Source organism: Meriones unguiculatus, chromosome 9, assembly GCF_030254825.1.
Source record: "Meriones unguiculatus strain TT.TT164.6M chromosome 9, Bangor_MerUng_6.1, whole genome shotgun sequence".
Classification (NCBI taxonomy): domain Eukaryota; kingdom Metazoa; phylum Chordata; class Mammalia; order Rodentia; family Muridae; genus Meriones; species Meriones unguiculatus.
Genome location: NC_083357.1, coordinates 37,409,978 through 37,434,323, shown reverse-complemented (window position 1 = coordinate 37,434,323; position 24,346 = coordinate 37,409,978). Strand labels below are relative to the sequence as shown.

Sequence of the window (24,346 nt, the reverse complement as noted above, 5' to 3'; positions counted from 1 at the left end):
CCTTTTGGCTCCCCAGGGTACCTGTATACTCATGGTTCACATGTATAAAACATTCATATCCATAAAAGAAAAAAAAGTAACCAAAGAAACTCAGAGAAAGATCTAGAAAAGAAATTCAATAGCCTAGCACGTGCAAGTCACTGGGTTCTATACTCAAAATCAAACAAGAAGAAAAAAAAAACACACACTCGAAAGAATTTTGATAAGAGTAAACAAAATGAACTATATATTAAAGTACCCTGTACACTGTGACACATTTTATAAATATTAGTTACTACTACTAATGAAACTTTTTGTTTGTTTTGGATAAGGTAGAACGGCTAAGTTTCCACTGTTAAAGAAAGGTTCTATAAAATTATCTTATAAAGTATTCTTGGAAGTCCTCATGATTTAAAACATCAATTTACTATTATGAAAAGCATTATTTATCTCATATACAACCATGTATGAACTAACATTAACAAAGCAATTCTGACAATGGCCTTACTAAAACTGAAATGTTGAACAACACATTCATTCCAAACACAAAGAAGCTCCAAGAAAAAAGCATAAATAAGAGTCTAAGTTCTCTAAACTATAAGTTAAGACTAGGACTGGCATAGAAGAGTTTTGATTTTTCCTTCTCCTTACCTTAATATCAAGAGAATAGTGCGCGACCTTCTGATCAATTTTCTCTAAGAAAACACATAAAAATTTTAGGGCTTCTTCTCTACAATCACGAAACTATAATATAAGAAATAAATAGAAAATATGGATAAGAATAAGCCACTCCAACAAAGGGAAACATAAAAGAGACAAAATGAAAGTTTTCACTTACTTCTTCAATGCTAAGTGACTTCCGGACAAATACAAGCAAACCAAACTCTCTGGAAAAAACTAAGGAAATCTGCAAGGCTGGGGGATGGGGGGGGCAGAAAAGAGGAGAAAAAAAATTAGAAGTGCCAAGAAGCATTTCATAAAAGAACTCTAAAGGGGTTGCCTGGTTTTCAAGGTAGTCTTCCAAATAATAAAAAACTAACATGAGGTTATTACTTGGAAACAATGAACACAGAAAGTTCTGGATGTTGTTCCACAAAATTGCAGCAAACAAAATAAAACTTTCTGCCCACCCTGCCACACTCTTATCTGTGATACCTAACTTCTGGATATCAACTTTACAAAGTAGTAAGGGTTACAGGTGGAATGAAGTTGCTAATTAGTGACCTTAAGATGTTGATGTAATTAATACTCCATCTGGTGGAGGCAATGTAATCTTACGAAACCTTAAAAGGGGAATGTGGGCCAGCTTGTGCAGGGACCCTATCTATAAAAAGTAAAATTTTAAAAAAGAGGGAAAAAAAATCAGAACACAGTAGTAGAGCAGAGGTTCAGGCACCTCAAGAGAGGAGCTAGGCATGCTGCTTGTTGATGCTTTGAAGATGGAGCTACAAGTCATGGGAAGGGGGCACTGTAAAAAAAAAAAAAAAAAAAAAAAAAAAGAAAGAAACAACCAGCAAAGAAACAGGGACTTTCTTCCTAAAGGAAATCTGCCAGAAAACCTTGGTTCTACCTTGGTGAAACCTATGACCAGCTTCTGATCACAGTATTTTTTTTCTTTTTTTCTTTTTTTTTTTTTTTTCTGATCACAGTATTTTAAAGTGAGTTCTGTTATTTAAAATTAGTAACTGTCTGAGCATACCTAGCCCAAGCTTTATTACCACAGAACTTGAGATGCTAAAACAGGATATGTAGAATTACAGAGTAGCCTGGGCTATGTAGGTAGACACTGTCTCAAAAAACAAAAACAAAAAACAACAACAACAAAAAAAAAAAAAAAAAACAAGAAAAGCCTGCAGGGATTATTGTAGCAGTAACAAATTCACAGCCTATAATCTTTCAACATAGTGTATACTAAGAGTAAAGTGGAAACTGCAGCAAGAACTAGGTCACTTCACAAAAATGAATTCTAACCATAAAACACTGAAAAACAGAAAGGAATTAAATGTTCATTTTTTTATGTTGTATTTTCTCCATCACTACCAGGTCCTTGAAAAGGCATACTTAATATATAGCATCTTGTTCAAAGTTTTATTTACTTTAAAAAACGGAAACAAAACAAACAAACAAAAAGCCAAGGTCTTACTATACAGCTCTAGCTGCCCTGGAACTCAGAGATATAACTGCCTCAACCTAGGACTAAAGGCCTGCAACACCACATCCTGCTAGTTTACATTGGTATACATTGAGATGTTTTAAAGGTTTACATGTCTGTGTTTAAGAAAGGAAGACTTTCCCCCAGAACATAACCAGTCTTTTTCGGCCCCTGTGGTAGTACCAGGTACTGAGCCAGGCCCACGTGCTGATAAGCACTTGCTGCGAGCCCTCAGGTTAAAACTTAAAAACACTATCTGGGGACATGGACCTGTGGTTAAGACAATTTCCTACTCTTTCAGAGGACCAGAGTTCAGTATAAATACCGTTTGAGGGGCAGGGATACTATCTGATCACTTGCAATCCACTAGGATTACAAGCTGGAGACTAGTCTGGGCTAGTTCGAAAGAAATATTTTTTTTAAGGCTGAAAAGAGGCATTTCCACAAAGAAAATTAAATTATCATGCAGGCGTTATTAAAAGGTTAAAAAGTACAAGGCAAGCGAGGTACCTTACATCTATAACCCCAGCATTTGAAGGCTGTCTACATACATAGTGAATTCCGGGCTAGCTTGGGCTATATAGGAAGCCCCTAACGCAAAAAGAAAATTAAAAACATCAAAAGAACAGCATGACTTCCAGCAGTTTTTTTTTTTTCAACTATTCTGAGAAAATAATTTCTCTTGTACTCTCCTCCAACTTGGGATAAAAATGACTGCCAAATTTGGGGGTCATTTTTCAACACCTGTTTTAAAACACGTTTCTCAGAGGCTAAGAAAAGAGAGCAGTATACACATCCACAGATTTCAGAGACTTCACACGGCGTTGAGTCCATGCAGGAAGAGAAACGCTGAGCAGCAGTGACGGAAGCCAACCCAGGGGACCTTACCCACCCAGCACTGAAGAGCTAGTGCTCAGCACGCACTCCTGCCCCAGGCCACGGATCAGCTGGTAACTGGCCCCGGCAGCGCTGCAGCGGTCCGTCGCCGACAGGAACTCCTGCAGCTGCAGAAGCCAGCACCGCACGCCGGATCCCGAGTCCGCCATAACGCTAGCGACACTTGGCGCATGCGCGGCTCAGCTCCGAAAGGCCCAGCTCCTTTATACTCTAAGGGGAGGGAGGTGAAGGCCCGCACCAGCCTACAGGTGTGTATTGCTTAACTTGTGCCTTTCCTCGCTCAGTCAGTCTAACCAAGCAAGACACCACTGAAAGTTCTGCCTGTATTTGGGATGTCTCAGATGTAAACAGGTTTCAGGCCGTAGAGGGACCTGCCCGCTGCGGATTTCCCGCCAAAGCGCGGTCCCGCTGCAGGCTAGCCCATCGGAGGCTAGGGGTGTGCAGGGTGAGTCGCTGCTTGTTCTAGCTAGGCGGCCATCTCTAACTCCCCCCCATGGCTGTCATTGGCGCTTTCCGGAGGCGGGGCTATGAGTCCTTGCCTCTGTAATTGGTCAGACCGCTCCTCCCAGGCCACGCCCACTCCACGCCAAGGCGTGCAGTGGCGTCTTCCGGAGGCGGAACTCTGCGCCCTTGCCTCTGTGATTGGCCAGGCGCCTCTGGGCTCTGACGACAGAGCGGTTGGCGGGAATCAGCTTGGCGCGCGGGCAGGAGAAGACTCCCCGAGGTGGGCTACGGAGCTGAGCGTTGGGAAGATTCAGAGCCAGATTGCCCTTGTCCTGCAGGAGCCACAGCACCATGTCGTCCCCGGCGTCCACCCCGAGCCGACGTAGCAGCAGACGCGGACGTGCCACCCCAACGCAGTCCCGTGAGTTCTCTCTCGCTCTGTTTGCGCCTAATGTCTCTTCCCGCAGCAAGGTGGAATGCTCTGAATTCTCCGAACTTGGAGAGTGATTGACAGGCCTTGAGCAGATAGTGGCCTCTATTGACCCAGGCACAGATGACTTTGGGCGCTCGTCTCCAGGCTGTCTGGCTTAGTTGGTGAAAAATGCCCACACCTTTTCCCTGTATTCCCGTTTGTTTGTATTTTTTTTAAGTAATAAGACTAACCTAAGAGGCACTTCCTGCGAATAAACATGAGCGTTCATATTCTTTGTTTTGTATGACGGAAGTTCGAAGTGAGGAAAGCAGGTCGTCTCCCTATCGGAGACGTAGAGGCGAAGATTCTTCCACCGGAGAACTGCCACCAATGCCCACCTCACCAGGAGCAGACATACAGAGCCCAACTGCACAGAATGCCTTGTTTTCCAGCCCTCCTCAGATGCATTCTTCAGGTGCGTTTCTTCATATTTGGCTTATACTGTAATTGATTATAGAGGTAATTCTTCAGCTGTCTGTTTTGCTGGTTTAACAGTTGCTATGATGCCTAAGCATTCTTCTGGGTAAGCTGATAGTTTCCTCACTACAACTGCTGGGGAGGGAAGCATAGTTGGGTCCAAAGGAAGCTGCATAAACCACTCAGACATCTGTCTAGATATAGATAGTTTATTGAATGCAACACCCCTAGACTGACCATGGTCAGGGACACAGTAGACTCGGGAGCCAAACTGTGACATTGCCTGTTTTTCTGAGTTAGCTTATAAAGGAAAAAAACCGAAATGAACTCATATGGTGTAAGGGTTCAGGAGTAGAACAGGGTAGTTACATTTGACTTAAGTTATTTTTGTCAACTAGACAAAGCAGTTCTAGCTGGCCTTTAATTTGATTGGTCCCAAGTGGAGTTTGTAGTTAGGGCCACAGTGTTTATGGTTGGGAATTTCTAGGAGTAGCAAAGGCCAGAAAGTATACTGAAAATAAACATAGTTTTGGGTCAACTTAACCTTGCACAGAGAGCTTTGTTTATATCACCAACAAGCTGAGATGATGTGGCTGTTAGGCCTGAAACAGTCATTATGCTACCCAAAAGGAGCAGGCCTCAACAGGTATATTTTAGGACCTAGTTAGCAAAAATAGCATATTTTATAGTAGAACTGCATTTTGGCTATAAAATATTACAATAAATATTCTGTTTAGATTGGTAAAAATTCTGAATTTGGGGGGTTGATGTGCTGTGGGATTTCATGGTAAAGGTAAATAAACATGTTACTTTTATAGCTATTCCTTTGGACTTTGATGTTAGTTCACCATTGACATATGGCACTCCCAGCTCTCGGGTGGAAGGAACTCCTAGAAGTGGGGTGAGAGGCACCCCAGTGAGGCAGAGGCCAGACCTGGGCTCAGCACGAAAGGGTTTGCAAGTGGATCTGCAGTCTGATGGAGTGAGTACACAGCAGAGCTCTAATGGCATCATCTTGGGAGCATAAAATAAGTGATTCCATTCACATATTTCTATCACATCTTTCTCTGTAGGCAGCAGCAGAAGACACAGTAGCAAGTGAACAGTCTCTAGGACAAAAACTTGTGATTTGGGGAACAGATGTGAATGTGGCGACATGCAAAGAAAATTTTCAAGTAAGCTTATGTCTGCTAAAACTCATTCTCATTGGGAGAAAGTGTAACCTGTATGTAAGTAGCTGTAATGCATAGCAGCAGGTTGTGGTTTAGAGTCTATTACTCTGTTAAAGGAATTTATGCTATGCAGAACATGGTGAGATGTTTTGGGTTTGTTTTTTTGTTTTTAGTTTAGTTTAAACCTGGCTGTTCTGGAACTCTGTAGTCCTGGCAAGCCTAAAACTCAGATTCACATGCCTCTGCTTCCTGAGTACTAGGATTAAAGGCATGTGCCACCATGCCCAGTGAGGTGGTTATCACTTAAAATCTTAATCACCAGGCAGAGGATTACTGCAAGTTCAAGGCCAAACAGGGCTCTTTTGTGAGATCCCTGTCCCAAACCAGAAAGAAAGATTATTTTTGTGTACAGATGGCTGTATATTCAAAATATTTTTTCTTTCACATATTGCAGGGAGGGAAAATGTCATGCACAGCATCTATGTGGAGATTAGAGGCCAGTGTGAGGGGGCTGGTTCTTTCCACGTGGGTTCTAGAGATCAAACTTGCATAATAAGGGTTCTAGGCTAGTCTCTTGTTCTGCATTTTAGTTACACATATTTAAGTTCATTAAGCTTAATATTGTTATCTTCTCATCAAGAGATTCCTTCAATGTTTTACTGATCCTCTGGCCAAAGAAGAAGAAAACATTGGCATAGATATTACTCAACCTTTGTACATGCAACGACTTGGAGAGGTAATCAAATATGATTTACAAGTGGAAGTTTCTTATTTTGAGATAATATTAGTGAACTATGACATGTTCATATATCTTACAGATTAATATTACAGGGGAGCCATTTTTAAATGTGAACTGTGAACACATAAAATCATTTGGCAAAAATTTGTATAGACAGCTCGTCTCCTACCCACAGGTAAGAATTTGACTTTGAGCTTCATGATTTAAGTAGATGTTTACAAGGAATATTCTTAGCAAGCAGAAGTATGTTTAAGTTAAAAAAAAAAAAAAAGATGCTTGCAGAGAATAACTATTTCTTAAATCAATGTTTTACTATGTTTAAAATGAGGAGTGTTGTTTTGTTTGTTTGTTTTGTTTGTTTGGGTTTTTTTTGGTTCACTAATTGGTAGTGTTTCTTAAACATGATGAATTATACTAGTGATTTCTTGGATTTCATGAAGTAAATATCTTTGTTGGATGAGAGGTGTTATTGGAAGCCATTGAGGCAAGGTAGTGTCTGGGGCAGTTTTCTAGCTGAAGATGTCCTTAAACTCCTGATTCTGTGGAACCCAGAAGACAGTTTTTGATCCCTGGAGCTGGAGTTACACTGGCTTATGAGTCACCTAATGAAGGTGCTAAGACCTAACCTCTATCCTCTGACAGGGGAACAAGTGCTCTCAACAACTATATCTTTTTTTTAATTTCATTTTTATTAATTACACTTTATTTACTTTGAATCCCCCCTCTAGTTCCCTCCGTCCTCCCCTCCCAGTCCCTCCTTTCCTCCCCTTTCTCCGTTCATGGCCCTCCCTAAGTCCACTGGTAGGGGACGGTTTCTTTTCCTTCCTTCTGATTCTAGTCTGTTAGGTCTCATCAGGTGTGGCTGCATTGTTTTCCTCTGTGGCCTGGTAAGGCTGCTCCCCCATCAGGGTGAGGTAACCAAAGAGCAGGCCAATCAGTTCATGTCAGAGACAGTCCCTGTTCCCATTACTGTGGAACCCACTTGGAGACTGAACTGTCATGGGCTACATCTGTGCAGGGGTTCTAAGTTATCTCCATGCATGCTTCTTGGTTGGAGTATCAGTCTCAGGGAAGACCCCTGTGCTCAGATTTTTTTTGGTTCTGTTGCTCTCCTTGTGGAGCCCCTGTCCTCTCCAGATCTTACTATTTCCTACTTCTTTCATAAGATTCCCTGCATTCTGCCAACAACTATATCTTCATATTTGCTTTTACAGGAGGTTATACCAACCTTTGACATGGCTGTCAATGAGATCTTCTTTGAACGTTATCCTGATTCCATCTTAGAACATCAGATTCAAGTCAGACCTTTTAATGCATTGAAAACAAAGAGCATGAGAAACCTGAATCCAGAAGGTAATATATTTAGTAGTTGAAAATGCCTTGTGGAAAGAAAGTTCAAAGATCATGTAGTGGGTAGGGTAGCATTAAATTATAAGTTGAAAAGATTTGTTCTGGGGCTGGAGAGATGGCTCAGTGGTTAAGAGCACTGTCTGCTCTTCCTAAAGGACCCGGGTTCAATTCCCAGGACCCACATGGCAGCTTGCAACTGTCTGTAACACAAATTCCAAGGGATCTGACACCTTCACACTAATGCACATAAAAAATAAAAATAAAAAAAAAAATTTAAAAAAATAAAAAAAAAAGAAAAGATTTGTTCTGTATTTTTTAATTTATTAGGCATTTTTCTAACTTAAATGAAATAAATCTGATAAAAATGATTTAATCTATAAAGTGAATTTATTAAAATATAATAAATCTAGTTAGTAGGTAAGCACTTTCTTGGTCACTGAAGAAAAAAGAAGGCCATTAAGATGACTCAGCTATAAAAGCAAAACCTGATGGATCTGAGTTCAGTTCCTGGAACCCATGGTGGGAGGAGAGAATTGTTTACTAACAACTGTTTTCTGGCTTTACATGTGTGCCCATACTCATAAACACGTGTAATAATAATAAACATGTGCAGAACATGAAACCCAACCTTAAAGAATTCTAGCATAAGAGGCAAATAAAACAAGAGCAGAAGAAAAGTGTCTATGCCCCAAGGAACCAGAAAAAGACTTGGACTTATAAAGGAAAAGTTGATTGTGGAAGTGAAATTTTAGAATAGTGTTTAAAAAGTAAATGTGGCAGCATTTCTTGTAGGTAACAGAAAACAGAGATGAAAGTAGAAAATACTGTATATGAGTGCTAGCATGTGTAGGGGGCTAAAGTAGGGATTTTGGAGACAGTGTTTGAGACCAAATAGCTTAGTTCTAGACAGTTTAGAATGACAATGAAGTTTTATTTTAAAGTAAGTAGAAAATTTTTAGAAGAGAAAGATTTTTCCACTCATGTAATTCAGTGAAGCATATTACATTGTATGAATGCATTTAGACTGACAGTGGCTCAAGTGTGGGACAGGATCCTCATCTCTACAGTCTATGATGCTTTAAACAGGACAGAATGATGTTTTTGTCATGTGTGAAGACAGTAATTGTTTTTCAAAACAAAAATACCTTTGCAGATAAATACTCTAAAATATTTTTAGTAACAAAATAATATAGGCAATTAACGTGAACAGGTCTTTATTTCAGAATTTACTAAAGGATTTTATAAAATTGACTCTTTATATCACCTTTCTGACAGAATGTTGGAGATCATAAGAGGAGGCATTGCATACTTTAAAAAAAACTCATAGTTAAGGCTTGGGGTATAAATTAGTGGTAGATAACTTAATCCTTGTGCTATACTGTAAAAAAGAAAAGTGGGAATAGATAGCTCTTAGGTAGAAATCTTACTTTTGGAACCCAAGAATTGGTATGTGATCAGCTGATTTCAGAGGTTGGTAAATTGCATCTAAATTTTAAGGGGGGGAAAAAGGCTTAGTGGAGAGAGGCAAGTAAAATAGGTAACACTAAGTATGGTGAGACAGGAGGGCCTTAGAGTCCAGCAAAGGCTAACCAGAGACATTTGGAAGCAGCAGGGTGAATTATCTGGGTGGCAAAGGTATTAGGAAAGGAACAAATAGAGGAGGCATAAGCAAGAGTAGAAATAGAAAGTAAGAGTGTAAAAGAAGCTTATTTTACTTACTGCTGAGAGGCAAAGTGCTGTTTTTCTTTTGGCCACTAATTACAAATAAAGATTTGAGTATTGATGACAACTATGCCCTTGCTCCATTCTGTAAGTGACAGAGGGGGGGGGGGCTAGGGTATCCTCGTGGTCATATATGCTTTGTCCGTCTTGTTCAGGTCAAGAGTCCGGGCTATTCTTGTGTGTTATGTTTATTTAAGTACATGCTGTGCAGGCCAGAGGAAATGTATGCTATTGTTTCTTAGGCACTATCTACCTTTTTTGTTGTTAAAGATAGGGTTTTACACTAAGTAGGCTCCCTAAGTAGCCTAGGCTATCTGGCTGGCAAGCAGACCCTCACCCCTAACCGCAGCATTGTCAGTACAAGATTTTTAACTAAGATTTCACGTCTTTTGGGTGGCTTTGTGAGAGAGATGAGAGGCTGGGAGACAATATACCTTCATATCAACCTCTCCTATTGATGCCTGCTAAGCAGCACACCTGAGAAAGAAAGGGCCAAATATGGGAGAGCAGTGGGCCAACAAGATACCTTATTGGGTAAAGATGCCAAGCATGACTACTTGAGTTAGCTTCCTGAGACCCATATAAGTAGAAGAAAACTGGCTCTCATAAATTGTCTTCCAATCTGCACACTTGTAAAATGGCATACATGGGCTCAACACATACCATAAATAAGAAAGCAGAGTAAAGAAATGGTAAGTTAAAAGGTTTAGAAGTATGCTAGTGTTCAGAAAGCAGGCTGGCCATAACAAAGGACATCCTAAACTAGTCCTGAGGATACCAAGCAGCTGTTCCTCTTCCTTGGTCATCTACTCTTACTTGAGTTAAGATGGTGGCACACGCCAGTAATCCCAGCACTTGTGGGATGGGGTAGAGGCAGGTGGATCTCCGTGAGTTTGAGTCCAGTTATGTCTACAAATCAAGTCCAAAAGAGTCAAGGCTACACAGAAAGCCTGTCTCAAACAGTGAAAAAAAAAAGAAGATTCTGCTTTAGTGACAGATCAAGGCCTAGGTAGGCTGAGGGAAGTGTCTGGTGGACAAACCAACCTCTCTTCCTTTACAGATATTGATCAGCTCATCACCATCAGTGGCATGGTCATAAGGACATCTCAACTGATTCCTGAGATGCAGGAGGCCTTCTTCCAGTGTCAAGTGTGTGCCTACACTACTCGGGTGGAGATGGACCGAGGCCGCATTGCTGAGCCCTGCACTTGCGCACACTGCCACACTACCCATAGCATGGCACTGATCCACAACCGCTCCCTTTTCTCTGACAAGCAGATGGTATGTGGCCACTCTGCACCCAGGATGAGGTTCCCCAACACAAACTGCTACCTTTGTTCTACCTTTGTCTGAATCTTCAGCCAAATTTAATCTACCCTCAATCTTCCTAAATGGAATTTAGCTCTTGCCACTGATAGTGTTGGGTTTGTTAATGATTAGAATTTGGAGCACAGAGGCTTCAGTATTGGTATGCTACATCTCAAATGTTATGTCTAAACAAAGGCCTATGATTTCTTTTGAGTTTGGTTTGTTTTTCATGATACTTCTTTTGTTCCTCAAGTTCTCTTTTCACTATTCCTTCAGATCAAACTTCAAGAGTCTCCTGAAGATATGCCTGCTGGGCAGACACCTCACACTGTTGTCCTTTTTGCCCACAATGATCTTGTAGATAAGGTTCAGCCAGGGGACAGAGTGAATGTCACAGGTAAGATTGTAAGTTTGTAACAAAATGACAAAGTTAGTACTAGGTTTACTATTGCTTTACTTTAAGTTCTCAGATGCATATTTTAGAACTCAGGTCCAGGTGAGCCCTTGCTATGTAGATCTCTCAGTTTGATTTTGTTGTTGTTTGTTTTTGTTGGTTGGTTTGGTTTGGTTTTGGTTTTTGAGACAGGGTTTCTCTGTGTAATCTTGGCTGTCCTTAGTAGACCAGGCTGGCCTCAAACTCAGAGATCTGCCTGCCTCTGCCTCCCAGAGTACTGGGAGTACAGGTGTGTGCCACCTTGCCCAGGAGCTCAGAACTTTATGTGTCTCAGTGATAATGTTGATGCCATGAGAGCAGCTTCGGGAGTATGGTTAATAACTGAGGGACCGAGCACGAGCTTGGGAGTAATGAATACAGTTCTACTTATTTCCTACATGTTTAGCTAAGGGTTAACATTACTCAGAGAATAGAGCAGGACACAACACTTTGTACATATGGGAAAGCTAGGTGTTGCAGTTCATTGCTGCATTAAGTTGTATTTCTAGATTCTAAATGCTGTCTCTTCACACAAAAATAAACTATCTTCAATGCCATTTGGGTGTGACAGACTTTCTACATTTGGGAGGAATGTGGCTACTTGATCAGGGGTGGTGGGTTGAATAATGCCATTGTTCTTCATTGGGGATTGAATCAAAGGATCCTTGGCTCCTGAGTCTGAAGCTCACTGTCCCAGCTACTCAATGAGTCAGGGTTTCTTCCCCAACATAAGAAAGACATGCAGTCCCAGTTTTGTTCACCAATTGCCTTTGGTAAGGTATTTAATCCAGTTGGTTAGTTTCCTCAATTATGTGATCAATATTCTCTCATAGTAGGTACCTAGAACAAAACAGGCCTGTTTCAAAATGTCATTAATAATGACCTATTCCACATTACTCTGTGGGTAAAGTATAATCTGGCTTATGTTTTTAAAATGTTATATAAAATGCTGGGGATTTTGTTGTTGTTTTTGTATATTGGGGTAAAATCATAAAACAACTTTTGGGAGTGTTCTTTCACATTGGTACCTGAAGATCGAATTCAGGTCATCAGGCTTTATAGCAAGTGCCTTTACCTACTGAAGCACGTCATTAGCTCTTTTCTTCTGTTTTAAATGAGAGTTACGTTGTCTTGTTAAAGGACCATGATACGTGCTGTAAGGATGAGAAGGAGATTAGACTTAGTTCTCAAAAAAATAGAAGGTTTAGTAAAATGCCCCCTTGGGTCAAGCAAGGGTACTTGCCATGCAATTCTGGTGACCTGAGTTCCTTCCCTGAGTCCCTCATGATGGAATAAGATATCCAGTTCCCAAAAGCTGTCTGCAGACTTCCACATGCCATACCCTGGCACATAAGTGTCTGCACACATATTTCTTATACACAAATAATGTTTTTGTTGTTGTTGTTTGTTTGTTTAAGCTGCAGGAAATAGAATTAGTATGGAGTTCAGGGCTAGTTTAAAACCCAAAAAAAAAAAGCATCAGATATATCAGTTTAGGAAAAAAAATCCCTTCTTATACATTCTTACAGAATGTATACATTTAGAATAGTTAAAATATTTTCTCTGAATTACCTTTTTTTGGTGGGTGCTTTTGAGGGCAATTTTTTGAGGGGTGGCATGAAATGCCAGGGATCGTGCGGAGGGCTTTATACATGCTAAGTAAATGTTCTGCTATGAGAAGGCACCAGAAAACATCCTGTTACTAGTGTTAGCCCTAAGTTGTACTTTTTCTTTTACCTTTGAATCAGTAGGCTGGCTTGCTATTCATGAAATTATTTTTAAAAGATTTGAACTTTTAGAGGTTTTTTATTCCAAATTTTTGGTTTGGGCTTTAGCATTTTTGTTCCAGTCAATCACTAAGTAAATTCTGTGCTTTTAGCTTAGGGAAATGACATTACTGTATTAAATAAAACCATGATGGGGTTTGTTGGGTTTTTTTTTTTTGTTGTTGTTGTTTTGTTTTGTTTTGTTTTTTAATAGCCTGCCTTTATTTTGCACCTAGAACAATTGTGTGCTAAGTAGTTAGATAGTTCTGTAAGCTCACACTGAACAGATGGATACAAATAGGATTTTCAATCTGTTCTTAAAATCCTGTGTTTCTTCCCAGCTTGGCAAATTTCTTCTGTTTCTTGACTTTCCTAATGTAGACCTTGACCTGGCAGGCTAACAGGTAATCTGTGCTCAGGTGAGAAAAGGCCCCTAGGTACTGCACATTGCCTGTGCTGACCATTGAGCCTGCAGAAGGAGAATCAGAGAGGTAAAGTTGTGCTGCTTTTATGTTCTTAGGCATATATCGAGCGGTACCTATTCGAATCAATCCAAGAGTGAGCAACGTGAAGTCTGTCTATAAAACCCACATTGATGTCATTCATTATCGGAAAACGGATGCAAAACGCCTGCATGGCCTTGATGAAGAAGCAGAACAGAAACTTTTTTCAGAGAAACGCGTGAAATTGCTTAAGGAACTTTCCAGAAAGCCAGACATTTATGAGCGGCTTGCTTCAGCCTTGGCTCCCAGCATTTATGAACATGAAGATATAAAGAAGGTAACAGTGGAGTTTTTAACTTGGTATTGAGAGTTAGAGTTATTTCAAGTCAAGTAACTTAACAATCTATTTGCCACTATTAATATCTCCCAAAAAGGAATTGTTTGCTCTACGACAGAGCAAGGCCTTGGAAGTTGAGTATTAACTATTTTGTTGTGTATAGACTCATCTCTGCATTGATATTCATAAAGCTAAGAGGCTATGTGGAGTCAGAACAGGAGTTGGTGCTGGTCAAGATCTAGAATGATGTCTCCTTAGGTTTATTTTGGGTAGAGTGGCCAGAGCTCTCTTGAATGATTTTGGTAATACTTTTAACTTATAAAATAGAAAATTACCTCTAAAACCTAAGCTAAATCTATTGTATAGCAAATGAATGTTTAGATATATTTAATGTTTTTTAGGGAATCTTGCTTCAGCTCTTCGGTGGAACAAGGAAGGATTTCAGTCACACGGGAAGGGGCAAATTCCGTGCTGAGATCAATATCCTTCTATGTGGTGACCCTGGCACTAGCAAGTCCCAGCTGCTGCAGTATGTATACAACCTGGTCCCCAGGGGCCAGTACACGTCTGGAAAGGGCTCCAGTGCTGTCGGCCTCACAGCCTATGTGATGAAAGACCCTGAGACCAGGCAGCTAGTCCTACAGACAGGTGCCCTTGTCCTGAGTGACAATGGCATATGTTGCATTGATGAATTTGACAAGATGAATGAAAGTACAAGGTCTGTACTGCATGAAGTCATGGAACAACAGACTCTATCCATTGCAAAGGTGAGTGGTAATGTCCATTGTGACTGCAGGCTTCAGATGACATCTGCTCTTGAGAAAGTGATCAGTATTTCTCATAACAGTTCTCAGCTAAAAGTTCTATTTTGAAACTTCTTACATTAGTTGCTTTTATTCACTAATATTTAGTACTTATTAATGTGAGTTAATGTTAAAATTATTACCAGTGTTAAGTTTTTGCTTTCTAATGGCTGCAGTGGTCTGGAGAGATGACTCAGTGGTTAAGAACAGTGGCTACTTGACCAGGTTTGATTCCTGCACCCACATGCAGCTCACAGCCACCTACCATCTGTAACTCTAGTCCCAAGGAGTCCAATGCCCTCTTCTGACCTCCAGGAGTACCAAGAACATGTGTACTGCACTAACATGCATTCAGGCAAAATACCCAGTACATAAAATAAAATTTAATTCAATGAAAAATGTGACTGCAGAATGATTATGTCAAAGCTCAATCTTAGTCATGAATCGGAGAACAGAGAGCCGTCTTTGTGCACTAAAATGAATGAGACTAAACAGCAGGGCAAATGAGGGTTAGCCAGAGGTAAGATGAAGATGGTTATTTTCCTTTTGGGAGTCAAAACTGCACTGCTTCCTCTGGTAGGCTGGGATCATCTGTCAGCTCAATGCGCGTACCTCTGTCCTGGCAGCAGCAAATCCTATCGAGTCTCAGTGGAATCCTAAAAAAACAACCATTGAAAATATCCAGCTACCACACACATTGTTGTCAAGGTACTAAAACATTCTGTATAATGAGTGCTTCTGTTTGCTTATTGATAAAACTGACAGCTAGAGATTGAAAACAAGTCAGCAACTGCTAACAGTCTCTTCACTGACATAAAATAGTGATTCAGATTTGGATAGTTAGGGCTCTTGACAAGATTTATGTGTCTTAGTTATTTGACTAAATTTGTTTGTGGTGGTGCTAGGGATTTAATGAAAAGCCTCTTCTGGGTTAGGCAAGCACTATATCACTGAAGTACACTCTTTACGTCCTTATGAAACAGCTCTTCTCAAAACAGTTGAAGGTATTTTTATCCAAATATATCTTAATAGTCCTGGATTACAGTAACATTTCTCAGAGGAAAGTATTAACTTTTTTACTTTCTTCTTACATAGGCAGCTGGATATGTGGCAGCTTTCTGTGGGCATATATACAGTACAGTCAAATGGTTTAAACACCTTTTAAGTCCTGGGTATGTTGGTGTCTCAAATAAAAAGGACAGTGATTCCCTCCTGTCTTGTTAGGTTTGATCTTATTTTCCTCATGCTGGACCCTCAGGATGAGGCATATGATCGGCGGCTGGCTCATCACCTGGTTTCATTGTACTACCAAAGTGAGGAGCAAGTGGAGGAGGAGTTCCTGGACATGGCTGTTCTGAAGGATTACATTGCATATGCACATAGTACCATCATGCCCCGGCTGAGTGAAGAGGCCAGCCAGGCTCTCATTGAGGTAACTAAGACTATAAAACATGTTTGTAACTCTGGATGAGTTATCTGTCTTAACTTCACTTTGCTTGTGTTTAAAAATTAAAATGGGTGGTAATTTAGATTGACACATTCTTACAAGATGGGCAGGAATGTGCTAGGTCTTGTTCATGCTGAGGATTGTGATGGCATGTGTTTTGATGGGTTTGCATCCTAGCTGGGTTCCAGAAGGCTAGATGAAGGTTACAGATGGTAGTGACTTTTAATTCGTATTATGAAATAAATGAAACTATGAATAAAAGGAATTAATTAATAAACATTATCTTCTGTTATTTTACATGCCTTGCAAAATGGATCCCTTGGGTGTCATTTGCCAGGTCTTTTCCTACAGGCCCTCTGATATGTTTGCTCTGCTAGTGTGTTTGTTTTTGTTGTTTTGTGTGTTGTGTTTGGTGCTGGGGTTTATACTCAAATGGGGTCTAGGCATTTGTTCTTTTAAGTCACATTGCCAGCTTTCTAATTTCTATTCTTAATACCTCCCTATATATACAAGATGTTACCAAGAAGTCTTCCTGTCGAATATTTCTGACATCACAATACATTGACATAACAATCCTCTAGGTCTCTCTTTCAATGTGTGTGTGAGGCTTTGACTCTTAATGAGTTTGAAGTCTCCAGCCTAGATCCAACTTAGAATTACCACAGTAACCCTGCATAGCAAGCAGAAAAGCTTTCGATTACTTAACAGAACCCTAACTATGCAAGGTTATCTCTGACACTTAAGGTTCTTGTCATCAGTTGTTTCACTTTAGGTTTTTTTCTACCTTCGCTAGGCTTATGTAAACATGAGGAAGATCGGTAGTAGCCGGGGAATGGTTTCTGCTTACCCTCGGCAGCTGGAGTCATTAATTCGTTTAGCAGAAGCCCATGCTAAAGTAAGATTTTCTGACAAAGTTGAAGCAATTGATGTGGAAGAGGCAAAACGCCTTCACCGAGAGGCTCTGAAGCAGTCTGCCACTGACCCCCGTACTGGCATTGTGGATATATCTATTCTTACTACAGGTTTGTTCCTTCCTTTGAACAAAAAGACCTAAAATCAAAAGGGATTCTACCTCTTGTGTTTGGTACCTACTAAAATTCATTTTAATGGAGAGCCAGGTGGGCACATCTGTTCTAACAATGCAGAAGGTTGAGGTGAGAAGATCATGGGGGCCCAGGAATTTTAAGCAAGCTGACACAGCATAGTAAGGCCCTGGCTCAAAAAGAATTTGATCTCCTAGTAAGTATGATTATACTTAACTACACAGCTTATAAACCTTTAAGTTGCAAGTAGTTATTGATAGGTAAAATAATTGAAATAACAAAACTTTGTGCTCTTGAATATGCTCTGGCATTTGGCTGTTGTCCTCTGAGCTTTGTTGGCAGTCCTCCGAAAGGAATATTTGTGGAAATCTGTAACATTTCAGTTCCTTGTGGCAGAAATATTTCTATTGATTTCTTTTTGTAATAGGAATGAGTGCAACTTCTCGTAAACGAAAAGAAGAATTAGCAGAAGCATTGAGAAAACTTATTTTATCTAAGGGTAAAACACCAGCCTTAAAATATCAACAACTTTTTGAGGATATTCGGGGACAATCTGACACAGTAAGTGTTATAAATAAATAATAAATGTATATAAGATTGCCTCTTCCATAAACACATCATTAAGAAATACATAATTAAAGTCTTAGTTTTCCTATTTGGAGTTTAGATTTGTTTCAGGGATGAAGTATTTGCATGATCTTTTGCTATTAAAGATGAATTGTTAGTTAAAAAGAAAAGGACTGTGGGTCAAATTCAAGGCCTGCTTGGTTTTTGTTTTATTTTTATAACACTTCTTTACTTGTCCTTAACTCATTGGCATAGGGAAGACAGAGCTTAGAAAGGACGTCAATACCTGGTCCTTTAAAGAAGTATTTGCCTTCCCTGATTTGCAGCATAAGAAATGTATTCTAGGGAGCTGGAGAGATGGCTCAGTGGATAAGAGCACTGCATGCTCTTCCAAAGGACCCAGGTTCAATTCCCAGCACCCACATAGCAGCTCACAACTGTCTGTAATGCCAATTCCAAGGGATGTGACTTTACACTAATGCACATAAAATAAAAATTGAAAGAAAAGGAAAGATATATATTCTAGTGAGGTTGATAGAATGGCTTAGTGGGTATAGAAGGTACTTGGCTCCCACTAAGCCTAATGACCTGAGTTCCATACCTGGGACCTATGTGGTGGAAAGAATAGCTTGACTTTAGCAAGCTGTTCTCTGACCTCCATTTACACACAAACACAGGAATACAAAATAAATAAAATGTATGTAAAATGTAATTTAGCAAAATGAATTCCTTGTCCATAGCCACGAAAAAGGCAAAGACTGGTAGTTTATTTAACATTAAAGTATGTGCACCTAACAGAAAGGACTCAACATATGACACTTTTATTTTTTAGGCAATTACCAAAGATATGTTTGAAGAAGCCCTGCATGCTTTGGCTGATGATGACTTCTTAACAGTGACTGGGAAAACTGTCCGCTTGCTCTGAGCCCTTGGTCTAGAATCAGATGCTGTTGCTGATGGAAATAGAATCTGAAAGGCAGTATTCCACTATATAAAAAGTTTCTATTCTAGGTTGTATTTTGCTAGTAAATACATTTTTAATGTTTTAAATTATCAACATATACAGTAAAGATTATTTTCTTGTTGTGTCACTATGTTCTTTAAGCACCTTGCTTATCACTGTTTATACACAGAGCCTAGTCCAGTTTGGGAGGTTTTTTAATCTGGGAGCTTGGCTTTTGTTGTGTTGCGGGGGGTGGGGGAGGTGAAGCTAAGCGTGCCATGCATGCTGTAATGCAAGTCATCTCCTCATTGTGAGAATTGTGTGATTGGAGGGATCAAATTGGCCAGGATGCATGGTTTACTATAATGTGATGATGAGCTAGGGGCTCTATTCTATTTATAGCACCTGGATTTAACTTTCTTTAGGGAGTCTTTCTCTTTATTATTAGAGCGAGAACATGGTTGAAAATATTAGATTCCAGATTGACTTCTGGGTTTTCCTAATATGTAAAACTTTTTCCTAAATAAATGATAGAAAAAGTGGTACCTGTTTGTTTAACATTATTTCTCGTTAATAACAGACCGTTGCTAAATACTTCATTCTTGGAATCATAATGTGCTTTATAGGTTATAAAAGAAATCAAGATAGGAATTTCATTAATGTTTTTAGATCATTAGTCTCAAAGCCATTGTTGCTTTAAATGTTTTGTGTAAATATTACTACAGTAAATCTAAACCGTTTGAATTATATGAAGAAGACTTTTTAATGTAACGTGGAATTCTTACTGGTTTAAAGATCTAAAAAATGAATGTTTACATAGCACTGAGATGTTGGTATTGAAATGATGTATTTCAAAGGAGGCAGTGGTTGATTTGGCACATCACCAAAGGCTATAGCTATTTACCTATCTAGTTGCTTCACTCTTGTACATTGGTATGAGTTGCTGTATAGAAGGTAGTTTTTATGTGTCACCATTACAGACACCCTGTGGGATCAGGTCTGAGCAGATGGGGACATAAGAAATGTCATGATTTTGTGAAGTCTCAGAACAGGAGCTAGAATTCATAGTTTTTTGTTCTTACTGGAACTGAATCTTATTACTAGAGTTTTATCTTGGCCCAGTGCTTTTAGACACTACTCCTTGGGCTTCCAGAATCTTGCAGAATGTCCTCTTTAAATGGACAGAGAAGATAAGAGTATTGACTTAGTAACTAGGCTTTTCAAACTTAAAATGTTTCAGTTGTGTAATTATTAGTTGCTGTTCTAGTGCTGTGAAGAGTCACCTTGACCAAAGCAACTCTTAGAAAAGAAAGCATTTAGTTGGAGGCTTGCCTACAGTTCCAGAGGTTTAGTCCATTATCATGGTGGGAAGTATGGCATCAGGCAGGCATGCTGGAGAAGCAGTTGAGAGCTACATCCTGATCCACAGGCAAAGAATCACTGGGCCTAGCTAGCATGGACTTTTGAAACCTTAAAGCCCACAACCCCCAGTGCCTTACTTCCAACAAGGCCACATCTTCCTAATCCTTGAAATAGTGACACTCTTTGATCACTAAGCATGCAAATATATGATGGTTGAGGGGCCATTCTTATTCAAACTTCCACGGGCACATTTCTGTAGTTGGTCAGATACAAACTAGACTTTCATGGGCACATGCACCTGAAGGTAACAGGAAAACACGTTCTAAGGCCACTATGTATAAAGTAGCTCTTGACTTTTTTTTTTTTTTAAGATTTTATTTATTTTGTGTACATGAGTGTTCTATCTACATGTGTGCCTACATGCTAACAGAGGGCAGTAGAGGGTGTAGATGGTTGTGAGCCACCATGTGGTTGCTGGGAATTGAACTCAGGACTTTTGGAAGAGCAGACAATGCTTTTAACTACTGAACCATCCAGCCCCTTGACATTTCTTTTAAACTACTTACTCAGACATCACAAAACGCTGAAACAACTTAATTTTAAAACTTGGCTTAATCTGTGAAACCAGTTGTGAATTACTTCCTTTAAACTTTGTAATGGGATCCTAGAGAGAATGCTCACTGATTTAAAAAGCTGCTGCTCTCACAGAGCACTGGAGTTCAGTTCCAAGCACCTTGAGTTACAAATACCTCTCATTCTAGCTCCAGAAAATCTGACTCTTAGCCTCTGGTCATCTGTACACACACTTACACATAAACAGGGAGAGAGAACAGATAAAAACATTGTAACAGTATTGTTGACTAAATCACAGATAGAGCAATGGTTAGATCTAAAAGTGTCCTCTAATGCTAGCATTCTGATCTAAAACATCCCTTAACCCAACTCTTCTCTGATCATGTGCTACTTTCATAATTCCCCTTTCAGAAATCAGCCTTTCTATGAATGTTAGCACAAAGTATACTGTGGTGGCTATTCTTGGTTGTCAGCATGACAACAACTGGAATTAACTAAAACCCAAAAGGCTAGGCATACCTGTGAGGGATGTTTAATTAGGATTGCTATTGCTATGATGAAATGCCATGGCCAAAAGCAACTTATGGAGGAAAGGGTTTATTTTCTCACAGTTCCATATCATACAGTTCATCATAAAAAACAGTGAGGACCTGAATGTAGGAGCTGATGCAGTGGCCATGGAGGGGTAGGGCTTAACAGTCCTGCTTCGTATGGCATGGTATACTCAGCCTGGTTGGGGGGGGGGGCTGCGGTTCAAGATGATTACCTCTGTGTAGCCTTGACTGTCCTGGAACTCACTCTGGAGACCATCTGGGCCTCAAACTCAGAGATCCACCTGCCTCTGCTTCCCAGGTTTTAAGACTAAAGGTGTGTGCCACCATCACCCAGCTCAGCCTGTTTTTGTTTTGTTTTGTTTTGTTTTTTCATCATAATATTTTTATTGATTCTTTGGGGATTTCACATCATACACCCCTATCACATTTGCTTCCAATCCTTCCCTGTTCTCCCTTTACCTTTGTTACCTTCCCCGGGGTGGGGGGAGATCAACTTGTGTTATCTATATACTCACTGGGGCATGGCCAAATTCTCAGTGGCCTCCACTCCTAAATAGAACTGAATCCTCCCTCATCCCAGCTGGAAGTAATCTACTATGGAGAGCAACATCCCAGCATCCTATTACAGTTTTAAAATTCTTGTCTTGTTAGCCTGCTCTTTTTTAGACCCCAGGATCACCAACCCATGAGTGACTCCATATCAATTACTAATTAAGAAAATGTCCTACAGGCTTGTCTACAGACTGATCTTATGGAGACATTTTATCAATCAATGTCCCCTCCTCTCTGATGACTCTACCTTGTGTCAAGTTGACATAAAACTAGCCAGCACAAAAAAAAAAAAAAAAAAAAAAAAAAAAAAGCTAGCCAGCACAGAAGAAGCCACTTTCTAATCCAGATCTTTGAAATGGGAAGATAAACCTTTAAACCAGATCTCCTGAGGTGGGAAGAGACACCTATAAACTGGGCCACAGCTTCTACTGGCAGCTTATATAAAGGACATGGAAGAAGGAAGCTTCTCTCTTTGCCTGCTTCCTCTCACTGGCTAGCCATTCTTTCCCTGCCCTTGGAGCCCTCTTTAGGAATACAGCATATACTGAAGACCAGCTGAGACATCCAGCCTCATGGACTGAACAACTTCTAGATTCTTGGACCTACCATTCCTAACCAGCCGTTGTTGAACTAGCTGGACCACAGCCTGTAAGCCATTCTTATAAATTCCCTTTTCTATATATATAAAGAGAGATTCACTCTAGAAGGTTTCTTTTTTCCTCTAGAGAACCCTGACTAATAGTTTTCTAACTCTAATATTGTCTACTGTCTCTTTAATACTTAGAGACCACAGGTCATCAAATTAGCACTCATTTGTCCAGTAGATACAATAAATAGCACAGCAAATTAAACACATATAGGGTAGAGAAGAGCCAATACTGAACAAGCATAGCAGGACACAATATTTCCCTAGTTTAAAAAAGTATAACAATTATTTACCCTAAATATTATTCTACTACTTCTGTTTTCAAATATAGCAAGTACCTTTAAATGTCTAGAATGACTAGACATTTTCCAAAACTGGAAACATCCACAATCTAGACGTTGAAAAATGAGCATTCTGTTCCAGAACCCTTTTATTCTCTACCAACCAGTGGGTCATGATGCTCAGAAGTAGCTATTTTAACACAAAATAAAGAAAATATATTAGTCTGCTATTTTTTTTAATCTGCGACAAGCTTTTTTACATCCAGAGAGACAATATTTTGTAAATGAGAACTTCCTTGTCCTTTCTATACTCTCTACACAACACAGTAAAAGGGCGAGGACACAGCGGTTTCCTCTTCCTCTGCATTACCTACTCCTGGAACCAGGGTCCAAACACAAGCAGAACGATTCAAGTTGGGTTAGAAGATCAATCCCAAACAATAGTTCTATGAATTTTAACAAGAGGTTTTCATTATGTGTTAAGCTTTTGTTACATTTATTTATTTTGTGAGTCATAGCAGTGTATGAGAATCAGGGGACTGCTGCAGAAGTTCTACTGCTTGCAGAAGCTCTACTTCTATCATGTGAGTCCCAGGGATCAAATTCAGATATGTTCAGGCTTGGTGGCAAGGACCCTTACCAATTAAGCAATATAATAATATATTATAATATGGGGCTGGAGAGATGGTTTAGAGGTTAAGAGCACTGGCTGTTCTTCCCAAAAGTCCTGAATTCAATTTCCAGCAACCACATGGTGGCTCATAGCCATGTGTAATAAGATCCGGTGCTCAGGCACACATGGAGGCAGAATGCTGTATGAATGATAAATAAATAAATATTTAAAAATATATATAATAATGTCTAAAGTGAGGTGTTTATGGGTTGGAGGGAGAATCTAAGGTGACTGGGGAGAGAATTGAGCTTTGGAAGGTAACCTCTGGAGCTGAGGACATTGAGGAGTGAGTCAGATTGGGAAGGACTGCTGCAAAAGAGGAGGTCATCTACATACTGCAGCAGGCAGGAAGGAAAGGGGGAAGGCCGGCCAGGTCTGTAGGCAAGTGTTGGCTGAAAAGGTGGGGGCTGTCTCTGAATCTCTGGTCAATTGTCAGGGTTGTTAAGTATAAAGATCTGCCAGTGAAGGCAAAAGATCTTGAGAATGAACATCCAGAAGTTTTGAAGGGGGAGAAAAAAAAGCACCTTTAAGATCTAGGACTGAGAAATGAGTAGTGTTGCTGAGGATGGTAGATAGGATGGTGTAAGGACTAGGTATAACAGGAAGGAGATGGAAAATGGAAGCATTAATGGAGTGAAGGTTTTAGATTAGGCAGAAGGTTCCATAAAGTTCTGCCAATATTGGAGTATTAAAGGGTGAAGAAGTGAGACATAGAAACATTTTGGATAAAAAAGATTGAGTCATAGGTTTGAGGCCTCCGAGGGTTGTTAAGGGTAGGAGTATCGGGATTTGGAGATGTAAACAAAGGGTCCTTGAGTGCAGCAAGGGAAGGAGAGGAGGTGTCCCATACAATAGGGTTGACTAAAGAAATGGGCAGAGGGCAAAATAGGTGTTGAGATTTTGGAGACTAGGAAAGTATACAAATGGAAGCCAAGGAAAGGAGGGGGGATGCAGGAGTGTCCTGAGAGCTGTTGCTGGGGTAAAAGACAAAATTCATGCCAATTTTGGAGGGAACATTCTTTCTTAGTAAGTGAATAGGACATGAAGGTATGAGGAGAAAGGAGTGGGAAAAAGAAAAGCCATTGAAGGAACAAGTTCAGGGAGGAATCTGGTAGGGTCTGGAGGACTGGCCAGGGACTCCAACTGTGGATAGGGAGAGGTTTGAGTGGGGCCCCAGAATTCTCTCAGACTGAAAAAGTGGCCCCAGGATCTAGAGGAACATGATGAGGCAACTTGACACAAGAAGCAAGACTCTAGGCTCCTGGAGTAAT

At 40.1% G+C, this 24,346-nt stretch overlaps 2 protein-coding genes across 3 annotated transcripts in view; one reads left to right on the top strand and one right to left on the bottom strand.

The window, feature by feature from the left end:
• Positions 1-3,177, bottom strand: part of Prkdc (protein kinase, DNA-activated, catalytic subunit) — a 203,951-nt gene extending 200,774 nt beyond the window's left edge. The window contains exons 1-3 of the mRNA XM_060391032.1: positions 3,024-3,177; positions 818-894; positions 631-723 (exon numbers count right to left, since the gene is read on the bottom strand). Of these exons, the coding sequence (XP_060247015.1) occupies positions 631-723; positions 818-894; positions 3,024-3,177 (324 nt within the window). The remainder of the gene's footprint in view (positions 1-630; positions 724-817; positions 895-3,023) is intronic.
• Positions 3,155-18,979, top strand: Mcm4 (minichromosome maintenance complex component 4). 2 transcript variants are annotated; one of them, XM_060391034.1, is made up of 17 exons: positions 3,155-3,276; positions 3,811-3,893; positions 4,198-4,359; positions 5,180-5,343; positions 5,435-5,536; positions 6,174-6,269; positions 6,352-6,447; positions 7,487-7,625; positions 10,405-10,625; positions 10,929-11,049; positions 13,372-13,631; positions 14,033-14,398; positions 15,015-15,142; positions 15,659-15,866; positions 16,675-16,903; positions 17,352-17,485; positions 18,324-18,979. In XM_060391034.1, exons 2-17 carry the CDS (start codon positions 3,824-3,826, stop codon positions 18,414-18,416), a joined length of 2,589 nt encoding a protein of 862 aa, XP_060247017.1. In that variant the 5' UTR covers positions 3,155-3,276; positions 3,811-3,823; the 3' UTR covers positions 18,417-18,979. The 2 variants fall into 2 exon arrangements, with proteins under 2 accessions (XP_060247017.1, XP_021513392.1); XM_021657717.2 differs by lacking the exon at positions 3,155-3,276 and having other exon boundaries at positions 3,669-3,893.
• Positions 18,980-24,346: the final 5,367 nt, after the last annotated feature.

Coding starts and splice junctions, on each gene's coding strand:
- Mcm4 (XM_060391034.1), top strand. CDS start 3,824: ATGTCGTCCCCGGCGTCCACCCCGAGCCGACGTAGCAGCAGACGCGGA. Junction 5,344..5,434: donor TGGATCTGCAGTCTGATGGA/GTGAGTACACAG, acceptor CTTTCTCTGTAG/GCAGCAGCAGAAGACACAGT. Junction 6,270..6,351: donor ACATGCAACGACTTGGAGAG/GTAATCAAATAT, acceptor TATATCTTACAG/ATTAATATTACAGGGGAGCC.